At 34.2% G+C, this 16,897-nt stretch overlaps 2 protein-coding genes across 2 annotated transcripts; both read left to right on the top strand.

Annotated features, from left to right (window-relative positions):
* The first annotated feature begins 335 nt into the window (after positions 1–335).
* Positions 336–5,892, top strand: LOC123229876 (calcium-dependent protein kinase 13-like). The gene is made up of 7 exons (XM_044655882.1): positions 336–1,507; positions 2,610–2,753; positions 2,875–3,027; positions 3,610–3,725; positions 3,806–3,973; positions 4,979–5,209; positions 5,293–5,892. Exons 1-7 carry the CDS (start codon positions 886–888, stop codon positions 5,440–5,442), a joined length of 1,584 nt encoding a protein of 527 aa, XP_044511817.1. The 5' UTR covers positions 336–885; the 3' UTR covers positions 5,443–5,892.
* Positions 5,893–13,928: 8,036 nt separating this feature from the next.
* LOC123216202 (jasmonate-induced oxygenase 2-like) lies at positions 13,929–16,155 on the top strand. Its single transcript, XM_044636602.1, has 3 exons — positions 13,929–14,524; positions 15,216–15,546; positions 15,641–16,155. Exons 1-3 carry the CDS (start codon positions 14,025–14,027, stop codon positions 15,887–15,889), a joined length of 1,080 nt encoding a protein of 359 aa, XP_044492537.1. The 5' UTR covers positions 13,929–14,024; the 3' UTR covers positions 15,890–16,155.
* The last annotated feature ends 742 nt before the right edge of the window (positions 16,156–16,897 follow it).

Below are 16,897 nucleotides of genomic sequence, written 5' to 3'. Positions count from 1 at the left end.
GTTTTGTATTTATTACTAAAGAGGTGAAATAAGTAAACTTGCATTGCATTACAGTCTTTGCAAGCCCTTGTTGCTTAGTTTATTAATAATTTCAAACACAAATCTTCACATTAAAGGTATTTTGGGTCATGTCACAGTCAAATTGGACCTGCTAATCGTGTGGTGTCATAGAGAGGAATTGCAATTGCAAAGCACTAGAAAAAGAGAACCCATTGCTTCGTTTGTTACAGTACGTGTACGTGTACGTGTACGTGTACGTGTCTGTCATATGAAAACCCCACTTGGGTTATGATGAATAAAGACCAGACCAAACAAACAACAACTCTCCCTTAATTTCAAATCTTTGCAGATTAAAGACGCAACAAATGGCATCTTTCTCTTCTTTCTTTATTAGTTACAATGTTCGTTTATGCTTTCTTCAACAATCTTAAAAGCTTGGGACTTACTGGAAAATGAGAGAAGAAAATAATTCAACCCACCTTCAAATATAAACAATATTTTAATGAAAATGGTTATCATTCTGTCGCGTTATATAACAATTAGAAAGAAAAGAGACCCAACATCTTCTCCGCTTGCTTGTCTTGTTTCTTCCCGTCCCGTTCCGACCCTCCAACCTTCTCGATTACCCGACAAACTCTCCTACCTAAACAACACTATAAATTATTATTCCAAACTAAAGTAATTGTAAATTTAAATAAATATCATTAAATAAAAAACTTACATAGTAATATCAAAACACTCACTCACTCTCTTCAAAAGCATCTCTCTCTATCTGCGACTTCAAATCTTCTTCTACTCATTTCTCACTATAATGTGAAACCCTAACGTGCTAAATTTAGTTAGGGTTTGTAGTTTCTACCGGATCCAAACAAAATCAGCTAGCCAATGGGAAATTGCTGCAGATCTCCGGCAGCCGTTGCCAGAGAAGACGTTAAACCAAACTTTTCCGGTCACGATCACAGCCGCAGAGACTCACACGCCAACAAGAAGCAACCGATCACTGTGTTACACGGAGTTCCAAAAGAGAACATCGAAGAGAGGTATTTAGTGGACCGTGAACTGGGCCGCGGCGAGTTCGGCGTCACTTACCTCTGTATCGAGCGTGAAACGCGTGAATTGCTGGCGTGTAAGTCGATATCCAAGCGGAAATTGCGAACGGCCGTTGATATCGAAGACGTGAGGCGTGAAGTGGCAATAATGAAGCATTTGCCGAAGAATGCGAGTATTGTGAGCTTGAAGGAGGCGTGTGAGGACGACAATGCGGTGCACTTAGTAATGGAGTTGTGTGAGGGTGGGGAGCTTTTTGATCGGATTGTTGCAAGAGGCCATTATACGGAAAGAGCGGCAGCGGCGGTTACGAGAACGATTGTGGAGGTTGTGCAATTATGTCACAAGCATGGTGTGATTCATAGAGACTTGAAGCCTGAGAATTTTTTGTTCGCTAATAAGAAGGAGAGCTCGCCCTTGAAGGCTATTGATTTTGGACTCTCCATATTCTTCAAGCCTGGTGAGTTTTTATTTTTTTCTTTTTTATACAATTTGATAAGTTTTTTGTCTTTTAATTATGTAATTACTACATGACATGCTCTCGGTTTTAAATTTAATACTTTTATTTTTATCTGCAATGGATTGGCTTGTGTTTACGTTGTGTGGACACGCTTGAACTCTAGGGTGTTTAATTGTTTGTTTGTAAAGATGGTAAATGTTGTAGTCTGGATGTTTTTGTATTGGTCGAGACTTGAAATTCTGTTAGCTTTGAGGCTAGTAAAATTAAGCTAGAGAGTCACAGGGTAAAAAAAGGGAAATGGGTGATTGTTGTTGCCAGGTACTAATAAGATTGAGCAGGATACTGTGACAGTACACAATAGTGAAGAACAGAGAAATGAAAGATAATAATGAAACATATTGTTTGATGTTTTTGACATCATCTTGTTGACCATAGTGATTTCAAGTGTTCACCAGTGGCTGTTTGGTATGTTCTAGGAAGGATGCTGGAAGATCTCTGTAACAAAGAGTTAGGGATTTAGTTTTCGTGCATAATTAGATTGGTTAAACCTCAAGTGAGTTATTATAAGCTGAAATAAACTCGGGTCCTTGCATTGGCTATCATATGCTATGATAAACAGTTAAACCAGCTTGGCAGAGCAATTTGAGTGAAACTAAATGATTCTACCTTTGTACAAGGGTATAAACGCCAATAGGAGTTTGAGGTTTGTAGACATATTCATAATTTACGTTGTGAATAAACTTTACATGCAGAATGAGCTAGTTAAATTCTGATTGTAGTATGGTTACTTTTATCTTTTTAGTCACTGTACAGAGTTCATCACATCAGATGCAGAGCCATCAGTTTGGATCTTTGGTTTGTAGTTTCTCTTTTTTGTTCTTTTGGTGATCTCTAGATTGTAAGTACATATTTGGTAGGCTGTGTGAAGCAAGAGGAGGAATTGGCCTGTTTGAGGAAGATTAAATTTTGACACAAAGGCATATTGTATCTAGCATGATGTTCGTGTACCTAGAATTTTTACACCCTTGATTTCATTCTTCTTGAGTATGTGTATTTTCTTCTGTGAGAGTGCTGTGATTGCTAAAATTGTTGCAATTTCCAGGTGAGAGGTTTTCTGAAATTGTTGGGAGTCCATATTACATGGCTCCTGAGGTGCTCAAGCGAAACTATGGACCAGAAATTGATATATGGAGTGCAGGAGTTATCCTTTATATTTTGCTGTGTGGGGTTCCTCCATTTTGGGCTGGTAAGCATGTTCTTTATTCTCTTTTCTTTTTTGTGCCTCTTTATGGAGGCTGTGGCAGCAATTTTCATTACTATTATTTAAAATGTTGTTTTCCATTGACCTAAAGTACACTTTCATGCAGAATCTGAACAAGGGGTCGCACAGGCTATTCTTCGGGGGCTAATAGACTTTAAAAGGGATCCGTGGCCAAATATATCAGAAAGTGCCAAGAATCTAGTCAGGCAAATGTTGGAGCCCGACCCAAAGCTTCGACTAACTGCGAAGCAAGTGCTTGGTAGTTTGCATATCTTTTGCACTATATTTGGTTGATAGCTATTTTGTAAATCAATGCATTCTGTTTCTTCTTGCAGTTTTTGGGTGGAGTTTGGTGTAGTTTGCATTACTTTCTGCTAATTTACATGCTACATTGTGCCCTTGGGCTCTGAAATTTGTTGTAATAGAGTGGTGCAGTGTTGGCAAGTTGTCCTAGGTTCATTTCTGACCTGTGAGAAAAATTTCGAACACTAAATTGTTATAATATCACGACACATCTACGAGTTTCCAGCATTTTGAAAACCTTACATCAGCATTGAATTATAATATCACTTAGCAGACTAGCTTTAGAAGCTTAAATCAGTATTTGTAATATCGGTTAATGTTCCAATACTTATTTCGATCTCAATGTTGATGATGGTTTCCTTTAGAAGCAGTAAATTATGCGTGGTATTAGGTATAGGTAATTGAATCCTGGTCACTATAAAACTTGAAAGAATGGGTAAGTTAATAAACACCTAGGATTTGCTTGCTATTAAATTTAAACAGGCATGATAAGTGTTGATTTTATGTTGCCTAATTCGTCTGTCCTCTCTCTGTACAGAGCATCCATGGCTCCAAAATGCTAAAAAAGCTCCAAATATTCCTCTTGGAGATGTTGTCAAGTCTAGGCTCAAGCAGTTTTCGATGATGAATAGATTCAAAAGAAAAGCTCTCAGGGTTGGTTGACTTCTAAGGTTTCGCCTTTCGACCCTTTTTTTTCTTTTCAAAATAGTTATGTAAATTGTCCTATCATTTAGGTTATTGCCGATTTCTTGTCCGTTGAGGAAGTCGAAGACATCAGAGAGATGTTCAAGAAGATGGACAGTGATAATGATGGAATTGTTTCAATTGAGGAGTTGAAATCTGGCCTTAGAAGTTTTGGTTCCCAGCTTGCAGAATCTGAAGTTCAGATGCTTATTGAAGCTGTGAGTGTGTTTTTGCTTTACATATTCCCTTCCACAGGCACCACGCTGATATCAACAAATATGCTCTAAAGTCTAAATCTATTTTGTTTTATTTAACATTTAATGTCTTACTGGAGAGGACCAACATAATTTGTCGTGTACATATTTAGTGAGACATTAGATACTGTTAATTGATAACAAAGGGCAAATATTTGACAGTAAGAGCCACGATAAGTTGACTAAGATGACTAGACTTCAACATGTTAAATCTTTCTTGTTCTGTGCTTCTATGGATCCCACCCATCTGTTATCTTTGACTTATGCAGAACCATTAACCCAATCTGTTACATGATACAATTAGACTAGGATCTGTTCTGTGGACCTGAAAGCATTTTATTGCTTTTCTCTTCTTTTGGGAAAACAATAATTGATAAATTGTTGATGCATATGTCTATTCCCGTGACAATTTTATATTGTGAAGACTTGAAAATACTACTTAGCTATTCCATTTACAGTAATATTACAGTTAAAATATTTTTTACCCCAATTGATATGATTGCTGAGGTGGCAACACCACATTCATTGTTGGATGATGTGATAAATAATATTACATTCCAACAAATAATATGGTGCAATTACAGTAATAGTCATATTAGTTGAGATATAAAGTTGGAATCTCAACTTTATAAGTATTGTTCTCTTTAGGGGACAAAATTTAAATTTAAAGGGCCATGTGGTTGTTCATGGAAAATATGTGCCATTGTGATTTGAGAAATCGCAATGCTTTTTAATGGAGGGTATCTGCTTTGTTAAATGAAGAATTAACAAGTTACTTGAATTAACATTCTGTGCATTTAGTGAGCATAATGGAGTAATATGCTCACTTGGTGCTTTCAGTCTTGTCTTTGCATTATAGAGTTACTGTTGTTTGTATGCTCCTTTCATAGTACTTTTTCCTTGCAATATAGATCAAAATTTTAAAGGCTTCTTGTGCTTTTCTATTGAGTGTGATGTGTTTGCTAACAGGTAGATACTAATGGGAAAGGAACACTTGATTATGGTGAATTTGTTGCGGTTTCTCTCCATCTACAGAGAATGGCCAATGATGAGCATCTTCACAAGGCTTTTTCCTACTTTGACGAGGATGGTAATGGCTTCATTGAGCCAGATGAGCTACGTGATGCCTTGATGGAAGATGGAGCAGATGACTGTACTGATGTTGCAAATGACATCTTCCAGGAAGTAGACACAGATAAGGTGAAAAGCCAATTTTTTTTGTGTTTGTATGCGATTTTGATTCACAGATCTGTATCTTATATGGCTATATGTTTGAAATGCAGGATGGGAGAATAAGCTATGATGAATTTGTGGCCATGATGAAAACTGGAACCGATTGGAGAAAGGCTTCTCGTCACTACTCAAGAGGAAGATTCAATAGTCTGAGCATGAAGTTGCAGAAAGATGGTTCTCTAAATTTGGGGAGTGAGTAGGGTGTATGTATTCGTAGGCTGAGTTCAGTTCATTTAATTGACTCAAGTACCAAGGCTTCCCATACATTGTGGACCTACTACTTCCTTTTGTGATTATTTTTGGGGTCCCTGATTATCTGGGATCCTTTTGATTGGCGGTTTGCAGGAATGATGGAGGGCCGAGAATAACTTGTTTATTTTCTCTGCAAGTATTAATCTGGGTAAAAAAACCTTGCAGCGGTGATATTCACCAGCTGTCATTGTGCCCTTCTTTACCGCGTCAACCCCAGATAATTGTTTCTTGTTCGGAGTATGGGAGTGGCAAACTGAACTATGTAGTTCTGTAGTATATTCTTGTCCAAAAAATATGGTCAGGCTAGTGTCTTCACCTGCTTTTTACTTAAAAACGAATCAAAGTGTAGTAAAAGATTATCAAAGGCTGCAGTTGCTAAATGCCTGTTTGCTATTTAACCTTTCCTCTTTAAAACGTGAGTATATTTGAAAATATTGGGTTTATTTTGTGAAGAACGGGCGTGTTTTCTAGCAGACTTGAAAAACAGAGTGTAGATGGTTAGTTTTATGGGTCATTTGCTCAACCATGTTTTGAAATCGATTTTTAGCAAGAACTAAAAATTGTATCCAGGGGCAATGGGATAGGGCGGGCAAGACAGTTAGGGTTATAGGTGGTTTTAAGCTGAGCCAATCTCAAATAAAGATTGGTTTAAACTTGATTGAGTTGATATATAATATCATTATAGTCTTTTTGGTAGAATGAATACTATTATAAAAAAAAAGTGAAGAATATTGATAGTAAGGGGAGGTACTATCGTTTGAAGCCTTAAAAAAAAAAAAAAAGGTACAGCTTGTGTTCGGCCTATCCCAGCTAAACGTGGATCCACCTTCCAAACCAATTTTATTTACCATATTAGTATCTTCATCTTCACCTCTGCACAATCTCAAAGTCGTCATCCTTATTTAGATCCCCTGAAATTTTATTTTAAGTAGGCCAGAAGACTTATTCTCAGCCAGTGTATATTGAAATCCCAAACTCATATCTTCCAGTTTTTAAAAACTTAAACACTCATTCATCACTCAAAATTTGTTAAACTTTTCTGTTAGAGTAAAAAATAATACCGTTATTTTATTAGTAATATTAAAAAAATTATAATTTTATCTTATTTCCTCTCCCAGGTTTTGAAAACTAATAACTCACTCATACCTAAACATTTCAAAATTTAAAAAGTAACTATTTCCCCCTCACATCTAAGTTTTTCTTTTCTCTCATCTCTAACCACCACTCCATCATTGACACTTCCTCTTCCTACCTTCACCTTCAGAATTGTTCGGTCGACTTTCATGGAAAGTTGTCCGATGAAGAGACAATGAAGAGATGTCGTCTTTTCGTCAATCTCTTCATCTCAAAAGAGACAGAAATGAATCATCTCTGTTTCTTCCAAGACGAAGAGACGATGAAGAGTCTCTTCTCTTCGTTGTTTCTTTGTCGCACAGACTTCCAAGGTGACTAATTGAAAGATTCCTACGATGAGGGCATGAATAGGAAGTCGTCGGTGATAGAATGGTGACTAGAGAGGGGACAAGAAAAAAACCTAGGTGTGAGAGGAAATAGTCACTTTTTAAAACTTAAAATGTTTAGATATAGGTGAAGTGTTAGTTTTCAAAACTTAGGGAGAGAAATGAGATAAAATTATAATTTTTTAATATTATTAATAAAATAACGGTTTTATTCTTAATTTTAACAGAAAAGTTTAATAGATTTTAAGTGATAGGTGGATGTTTAGGTTTTTAAAAGTTGAAAGGTGTAAGTTTGAGATTTCACTATATCTTAGGTGGAAATAAGCCTTTTGGCCTTCTAAGTAATGGTAAAATTGAATATTCGTAATAAGAATAAAAATTAAGACATCGATAGTGATGGGAAATTTTCCCACTATTTTCCTATAGGGGATAGGTGATGGGATGAAACATGTCCACTTAGTCCTGGCCACGGGCCGATTTGGCCCATGAACAGGACCAAAATCGGCCCGGTCAAAATTGGAACCAAAACCAGATTTTGACGGTTCGGTTCTAGTTTTAATATTTTTGAACCGTTGAATCGTCAGTTCATGAACCAACAGTTCAAAAAATTCATAAAACGGTTTTTTTATTTTTTAAATTTAAAAAAAATTACATGAACCGACAAAGCAAATGCGTTTGCTTTAAAACATTTGTAGGGACCGGGTCCTTGCAAATGTTTTAAACTTGGCTACTGTTTGACTATATTTTTTTAATTCTTTAATATAAAATTTTACTTATAAATATTATTCAATCTTCCAGCTTTCTCATTTCTCATTCTCTCCATTCTTAATACTCCCTCAATCCTTCAATCAAATTATCTCAAATTTAATTAAATTCTCTCTTTGTTTTTATTAATTCTAATTTTAATTTCTATAATTTAATTTTATTATTTTTCTATTATACAATTTCATAATTATTATTCATCTTGAGATTTGAAAGAATCAAAGTCTACGTAGTTATATTTATATATTAATTTAATTAAGAAGGATAATGGAAAAAGTAATAATAATAGGTGATAAATAAAGTTAATATTAATTTTATTTATCACCTATTATTATTATTTTTTCTATTATCCTTCATAATTAATTATATAATTTATTTTATTCATTATAAAAAAATAGTAAATATAACTACGTAGACTTTGATTCTTTCAAATCTCAAGAGGATATGTAAAAAACATAATTGAAAAATTAAGTATAAGTTTTTTTAAAAATTTTTTTATCCTTAATTATTATAATTATTAATTAAAAAAGTAAATCGGGGTCATGAATCAGAACATATAGCTTAATATCGGTTTCGAATCGGGGTCATGAACCAGAACCGTCGATTCTAAACCGATTGCAAACCATCCTGTAACGGTTCCGATTCATGATTCTTATTTTTTTGAACTGTGAACCGATGGTTCCAAACTGAAACCGTCAATTCATGAACCGTGGGTAGGTCTATGTCCACCACCGTGTACAATAACTATTGTTTCCCAATTTTTTTTCTGGGCCTTGAAGCTTTATTACAAGGCCCTTGCAGGGTTATCTTATAAAGATGGACTAGATTGGGCATTGGAAAAGATCTACTTGCTCTTACCCTCTTACTAAAAGTCTTTCAGATAATTCTTTGAAAGAGTTGGACCATATCTGCTGTGAAGGCTTCGCTTAAAACTTGGAACCACAATTGTCTGTCTCCGCATTTGAATGAAGCTAAATTGACCATTTCGTCTTCTAGAGTTCAATGAAACTTGAAAGCTGTTCAACTATATAAGCTGTTCAACAATATAATCTACACGGAAAATATAGTTTTATTATTTTAAAAAGGTTAAAAAACTTCAAATGTATCCTGATTTGTCTTTTTTACTTTCGTTATGAGACCTTTCATTGTGTTCACTAACACAATATATAACTTGAAAATTGATCAAAATCAAGTATTCATATATGAGAATATCTGTTGCATTTTTTTAAGAATTCGTTCTTGACCTTCAAAGAGAGAAATCATTTCACTTTCTAATTAGTTTTTTAACCTTCGCTCTTTAATACCAATTTGCAATGTACTTGGCTAAGGGATTTTGTAAAAAGCCGATAAATTGGCATAAAGTAGTATTTTGGGAATTTGTTGTTGACAATTGTTTGGTAGATCAAGTGTGCTAGATAGACTAATTCCCCTTTGGTCCACACAGTTCCTTGAGATCCATTGTTATAATGTTCGATTTTGTTGGTTATATTCGCATTCAAAAGAAGGTAATTGCTATTGAGCTAGTTGCCTGCCTAGTCTAACAAAATTAAGTATTGTATTTGTAGGAGGGGTAAGATGGAAGGTTCAGGCCGGCCTGTTTCAAATCGGCTCATAACACATGTTCAAGAATATTAAATTGAATATTTATAAATGAATTATTAGGGCAACGGCCGTAGATTCTTGAGAATTTCTTAGGCGTCAGTGTCTTGTTAGGCGCTGCCCAGGTTAATTTCAATCACTGTCATGGAGAGTTGGAGACTGGGCAATTGGGACCAAATAAATCATCCTTATAATCATCTACCACGTACAACAAATACAATTTCACAACGTGCCGCAGTATGCTATTTAACCAGAGTCTTCCAAAGATATTATGTCTATTTTGGTTGGCCGCTTGCTGTCCGCCCATATCCACCTAATCTTCAATCATCGTCATCATTATCCGCAATTCATACTACCCTTTTACATTTCTAAATCACAACTCATATCACTGTAACCCATCTTTTTCTTTCTTGTGGGTTTGGTATCAAGGCAGAAACTTCACAATTCAGCTACCTTTCCCTAGCCTTAATTAATTAACTTGATTGAAAAGTATCAATTTGTGCTGATAAAGAGAATTTGTACCAATACAATTTTAATATATTAAGTCAGAAGAATAGTCACATCAGAACGTCAAATATCTATTTGAAAATGACATATATTAAAACAATAATACAAGAGAGAGTGTTTAAAATGGTTTGACTACTCGGGCAAATTAAACCTACATCCATTGCTTTGCATTTACATCTATTTTACAATGAGTTTTGAAGGAGCAATTGCAAAAAGTGTTATTGTTTTTTTGTGGGTAAGTGAATCTAAAATGTTATCCAGGATACTCAGAGTTGAATTAAGAGAGTGGTTTCTTGAATCAGCTTTAAGAAAGACTGAAAACCCAAGATCGAAAAAAAGAAAAACATCCCATGATCTTTGTCTGCCTTTTGGTTTTCTATGACCATGAGTGGTGAGGGTGTTGCCATCATTTGGAGAAACGTGGTGTGCCTGGAGATTTTGTTAAATTTACAAGTTCGTTTAATTAGGGTGATATGTGTATAATTAAAATTAACATATGTTAAAGAAGGTTGGGTATAGAGTCATCACTTTACAATTAATGTGTCATTAAAAGAGCTCAGTAGTTCGATTTGAGTTATGCACGAAACCTTAGTGAAGACTCTCCAACAACATGTCTAGCCAACTTGAACAAGTTTGAGCTCAAGTTAACCATTATGGATCTAAGTCAAACTTAAGTTAGACTATGTTTGAGCTTAGTTTAACCCAAATCCAATCCTATTTTCCCTTCTTACTATTCCAATATCTCCTCTATTTTGGGGTATCAGCTTACATGTAATATCCTGGTTCGATAGTTTAATTAAATGATAAAATATTATCTATTTTAAACATACAATCTATCATAATTTTGATTTTGGATTTTGCAACATAAAATGTGTCTTAATAGTTTAGAAGCTTACAAACTATTTAACTAATAATCTGTAAGCATCTCTAAACAATATGATATGTCTATACATACCCAATATTTCTCTCATACTTTGTTGACATGAGATTTTCCTAAGGTTGTATGGTGACACCCATCTAGACGGTGTAAGTTATCTATATGCTTCTAATGGCGTGTTAACTGAAATGCTAGATGCATTATCCTATATCTACCATATGACAACTTGACACTACTTGAAGTACAATTGTCATGAGTACACTTACCCAAAAACAATTTGTATGCGCATGTGTCCGTTATATCAATACTAATAAAACTAAGTATATTTATAATAAATATCAATGATAATACGCCTATATATTATTCATAATATTGAATTAAGTATAATATAATACTCAATTATACGATAACACATTATGATTGATAATTAAAATTAGTAGTCATTATCAGTAGACATAATATTACTCCGTTAATATTTGCACGACCATGAAAAGAAAGAATATAGGTAATTAATTACATGAATTTGATACCAATTTGCTGTGCTATCTTCCTCTGTCTTGGGCTGCAGCTTTGAACTGGTCAAAAGATAACACCAGTAAGTGCACTACTGATATAGAGATTACTTGTAAAACTTGTTCACATTCTGTCGACAGAGACTTTTGTGGTGAGAAAGGTTGTAACTTCACTTGTTAGAATAATTGTTGTCACAAATCACGAGGGAATGGCTTTTTGTGAGTGTCAAAAGAGTCGAAGAATAAAACTAAACAAGTATTAGTTTTTAGTACGCAATCACAACACATGATTTATCAGCGCAAGTGATCCATAAAGCTGTAGCCTAAGTCTACATGTTTGTTTGATGCTCTTTGTGCTAAATGGTCCCAAGCTAAAGCAACATAAAGATTTTCTTTGGATACCGAACCTTGTTTCTACATGTTGTGGCCTATTGAGACTTGATATTCACATGTATGCTGCTTCATCTTCAAAGGAAGAAATCAAAAGTAAATGTAAATGTATGTCTGGGCTATACTATTTCTGCTGATTTTACCTCAATAATGGGGCTCCCTTGTCATGTGCTTTCACATGGATTCAGCATCAGCATCGATGTGATAATGATCTGCTACTTTTGACACCCCTAATTGTCTCTAAAAAGTACAACTTTGATTAAATTTGGTTTCACACTAATTATATGGTAGTGCTAGTTGCACTCAACATTTTAATCATTGAATTTGTTTACTACAGCAGGCTAAGCCAAAACTTGGGTGAATTTGAAAATCCTGTACCTTTTAGCATTTTACAAGTTAACTTGGCATGGAAAGCAGGAGTGGACAGGAAAACATAAAAGAATTTAGCTTTATTTCTACTACTTGTACGCACCACTTGCACCTGCACGAAGGTATCTTTACATATCTCCATGTAATTTCCTCAAAGTGAATAAAACATAGGGAGAATAAAAAACAAGTGAAAAAGAAGCAATATATCTGCTACTTGTACATGAGATTCTAAATTTCGTATCAACCTCAAATACCTTAGATGTTTTGAAAGATGTTATATATCTTACTGCACTGGACGTATATATAATTGCCTCATTCAATAACAAATGAAGGGTAGGTCACAGCAATTAAAGTGCTGTTGAGGAGTCAAAAGAGAGTTTTAGAAGAAGAAAAGAATAGAATAGTAAATGCCAAACCCCACTTGCCATAGTCTATCAAAAAACAGGTCCCCACATTGAAACTATGATTTATTAATAATATAATATCCACAATATTCTTGTAAAAATTAAATGTGCTCTAAGATGAAATTAAAAAAATCATAAGTTGATTTTGAACTATTAACTAGATTTGGGTGAAATAAAATCACTTTAAATATCTGAAAAATGCGTGGATTTGGTGTAAACCTGTAACTGTAAAATTGTCGTTGCAAAAAAGGATTGTGGACAAAGCGTGAAGCACGAGGGCCTTCCAGTGACCGACTCCATTCTTGCACGTGGTAAACTTGTTATAAATCTGGAGAGCACTCCCCTTTTATTATCATCATCACCTTCACGTGTGTTTAAACACAATAACCAGAATCTGCCCACGGAATCTCTCTCTTATGTCTTGTTCAAATACTAAATCCATTAATTTGAGATCCATCATCCATGCATGTTATATTTTGAGTTTTAAGTAGAGGTTTAGGCGTAGAATTATAAATCCCTTCAGAAAATGCTTTTAAGTGTTAACATATTGCGTACAAATATGTATAATTTTGATATCCTCTCGTAAAGGAAAACAAAAATTCAACATCTTTTCATGAAAAATAAGAAGAATACCAGTAAAAATTGTTCCTCCAATAATGGCTTATGTCGGCCAGTTATAGAGCAACTTACAAGGTGATAAGGATGATCCTCTTAGTCTTTAACTTTTGTAAATATGTGATGGTTCATGTTCATTCATAAACATGTCGGCATAATTACCGTTCTTTCTTTTTAAGGAAATCTGTAATATTCTCATTCAATTAATTATATAAGGAGGGATATTCCCCTTTCTGTTCATAATTGAGAAATTATAGTTTACCATCGACTTGTTAACAATAATTAATATGATTTAGATTATGTACAGTGAACTCATCATCTTAATAATTAATATATACTAAAAATTAATATTGGTGGCAAAGTTTGTCTCCAAGGACAACTCATCAATTAACTATAAAAAGTTGAGCTCTATATATATATATGGACCAAAGCTACATACTTACTACTGCTTCGATCCCTGTAATCAGTAAGAATTCATATGTCATCCATTCCATTACGGGGATTCTCACAATACAATTTTCTTTTTAAGTAAGTTCATAATAAGATACATAAGACAGATACCCTCTTTCAATTAATGCAATCAGGGAGCGATTAAATTTAAACCTAGCTAATTTTTATTATTAATATACACGTTGTCCCTCAAAAGGCACGAGGATATAACCCAACTCTTTTTTCTTTTCTTTTTAGTTCGGATTGGCCAAGTGTAGTCAACTAAAGCTTAAGTGCCCAGTAAAATGCCACTCACTTGTGTCACTGAAGAAAGTAGCCAACCAGGTTGGGTGATTGTGTGATTGGTGAGTCTCTGCCTACTTAAACCCTTTGAGGTAGGGAGACAAAATTCATCCAAATCAAGTTTTCTCTTTTCTTTTTATTAATTTTATGTGTGATAAATATAAGCAAATCAATTTCTTCACGGCGCCGAAATTAAACCTCATTGCATCCTTATATAAACGTTTCAATCCCACTTCAACATACTCACAAAACAACCGCTTCCTTGTATCTATTTCTTACTCTTTGTGTTTTCATTACCACAAAATGAGCTGCATTCAGAGTTGGCCTGAACCTGTTGTTAGAGTCCAATCTTTATCTGAAAGTGGCATAACTTCAATTCCAGAGAAATACATCAAACCCATCCTTCACAGGCCTATAGTGAACACTACAGAGTTTGATCCTTATGTCAACATTCCCGTCATTGATCTCCAAAACATATTCAGTGACGACCAAACCCTCCGTAACGACACTCTAAGTCGCATCTCAAGCGCATGTCGTGACTGGGGTTTCTTTCAAATTGTTAACCATGGAGTTAGCCATGAGCTTATGAAAAACATGCGAGAGGTGTGGCGTGAATTCTTCAAACTCCCGCTTGAGATTAAGCAAGAATACGCCAACTCGCCTGATACTTATGAGGGTTATGGGAGTCGTTTGGGAGTTGAAAAAGGAGCTAAACTTGATTGGAGTGATTATTTCTTTCTTAATTTTATGCCTATGAACCTCAGAAACCCCAGCAATTGGCCTAAGCTGCCAACTTCCTGCAGGTTAGTTTGTATCCTACTTTTACTGCATGATACAAACATGCATCGTCCATCTGCTATGCTACTTCTTTATCCTTCAAATCTTCTTCTTAAATTGTTTTTAACGTACATCACAATAAGTATGAACATTGTTTTCTCTATAGTCAATAGTGATCATAAAATCTATTTTCAATACCCCATTTACCGTAGCAAAAATATTCATGATATCGATCAAAGTAGCATACAAAACACATGCAATTTCCAAATTGTCAAAGACAGGTTGGGATATTTAAGAATATATAATTTGTGTTCAAATTTCCCTAAGTATTTTTTTTACCGATTTTCATTTTTGGACCTTCACAATCAGCACTACATCTAGAAGAGACAAGAGAGAAGAATCACTCCCGATAAGTCAAACTTTAAAAATTAAAAATTGTCACATTAATTGAATCTTTCCCTAATTATAACAAAAGAAAAGGAATCTATGAAAATAATTAAGAAACCAGCTCATATGGTTATTTGCTAACTCAACGCTACCTAATTAGAAAAAGTTGTTGAAGACTTTCCTTTTTGTCTCAATCAAAAAAAGGAACTACAGGAAAAGGGTGTTTTATTAGTCACGTGTTTATTGTGCAATAATAAGCTAGCTAGCTTATAGTGTTTAGACAATTTTTTTTATATGTAAAATTAATTAATTAACTAATAATTAATGCAGGGAATTCGTAGCTGAATATGGAGATGAAGTGGTAAAATTATGTGGAATACTAATGAAGGTTCTATCTGTAAATCTTGGACTGGAAGGAGATGAACTTCAAAATGCATTTGGTGGAGAGGAAATTGGTGGATGTTTAAGGGTCAACTTTTACCCAAAATGTCCACAGCCGGACCTTACTCTTGGTCTCTCTCCACACTCAGACCCCGGTGGCATGACCCTTCTCTTGCCTGATGAAAACGTTGCAGGACTTCAAGTCCGAAAAGACGATAACTGGATCACAGTTAAGCCCGTTTCTAATGCCTTCATTGTCAACATTGGAGATCAAATTCAGGTATATATTCCAACCGAATGATAGATCTGTATGAATATTAAGTATTAGTATTATAATATATACTATACTAAGTGCTGTCAATCCATGTATACAGGTGCTTAGCAATGCAATTTACAAGAGCGTGGAGCACCGAGTGATTGTGAATTCAGGGAAAGAACGTGTGTCATTGGCTTTCTTCTATAATCCAAAGAGTGATAAATTGATTCAACCGATGAAGGAGTTGGTGACAGAAAACCGACCACCCTTTTATCAAGCGATGACTTTTAATGAATATAGACTTTATATACGGACGAAAGGTCCATGTGGCAAGGCACAAGTTGATTCCTTAAAATCCAACAGATGATCATAATCATCATCAACTTATATATATATATATACACACCTCAAAAAAGTTAGTAACCATCATGAAATTATTGTGAGTTTACATTGAAAACTTGAGGAAATGATGAGCACATGAATCCCATATCATGTAACTTTCATTTCCCTTTTGCTTTTGGTTTACATGCTCATCTTGTTCCACTTGAGAGGAAATTAAATAAATATTGAATTTCAGTAATAATATTTTGTATGGTGAAGCTTGTTCCATATATAAACGAGAAGTTTGTTCAATTATATATATGATGCCTGATTGAATGATGTAACCTTTAACACTCATCATGTCTACCTGTTTTAGCTTATTCCAATCCATGAATAAACTTTTCTCATAATTATATGCCTGTAAAAATAAATAAATAAATAAATAAATAAATAAATAAATATATATATATATATATATATATATATATATATATATATATATATATATAATTAGTATCTAATATAAACAAGCCTAAATTAATACCCAAATCAAAAAAATATTTTTAATAAGTAATCTATATATTAAATTGTCGTATAAAGCAGTCAAAAATGGTGGTCATCCAATGCTTTATCAAGTTTCTTATAATAGTAGTGGCGGTCAAATCCGAAATTCCTGAATTCAAATATAGGAGTTGAGATGGAGACCCACCATGAATTGAATGCGTGTCACTTGGGTCGGAAGAAATAATGATTTTTTCAAGTTTAATGATGTATGTATGCACATTCTTCTATATATATATGTGAATAAAATGTGTTTACAAATTACAATTCTTGCTAATTTCTAAATACAGTTAATGGTTACGTTATTAATTCATGTGATAAATAAAAAATACGTACAAACTTTGGTTTAGATTGGATAAGGCAATTTCCTGTAACTGCATCGGGATTGATTGGAAGAGAAGAAAGGAAAAGATTATGTTAAAACGTTGCTAATATTGCACACGTTTATTTAAAGTTTAATGAAGAAATGGTTATTTGTCAAAGAATTTGAAAC

The sequence above is a fragment of the Mangifera indica genome, chromosome 1 (assembly GCF_011075055.1).
Source record: "Mangifera indica cultivar Alphonso chromosome 1, CATAS_Mindica_2.1, whole genome shotgun sequence".
Classification (NCBI taxonomy): Eukaryota; Viridiplantae; Streptophyta; class Magnoliopsida; order Sapindales; family Anacardiaceae; genus Mangifera; species Mangifera indica.
This window is presented reverse-complemented; position numbering and strand designations above follow the sequence as displayed.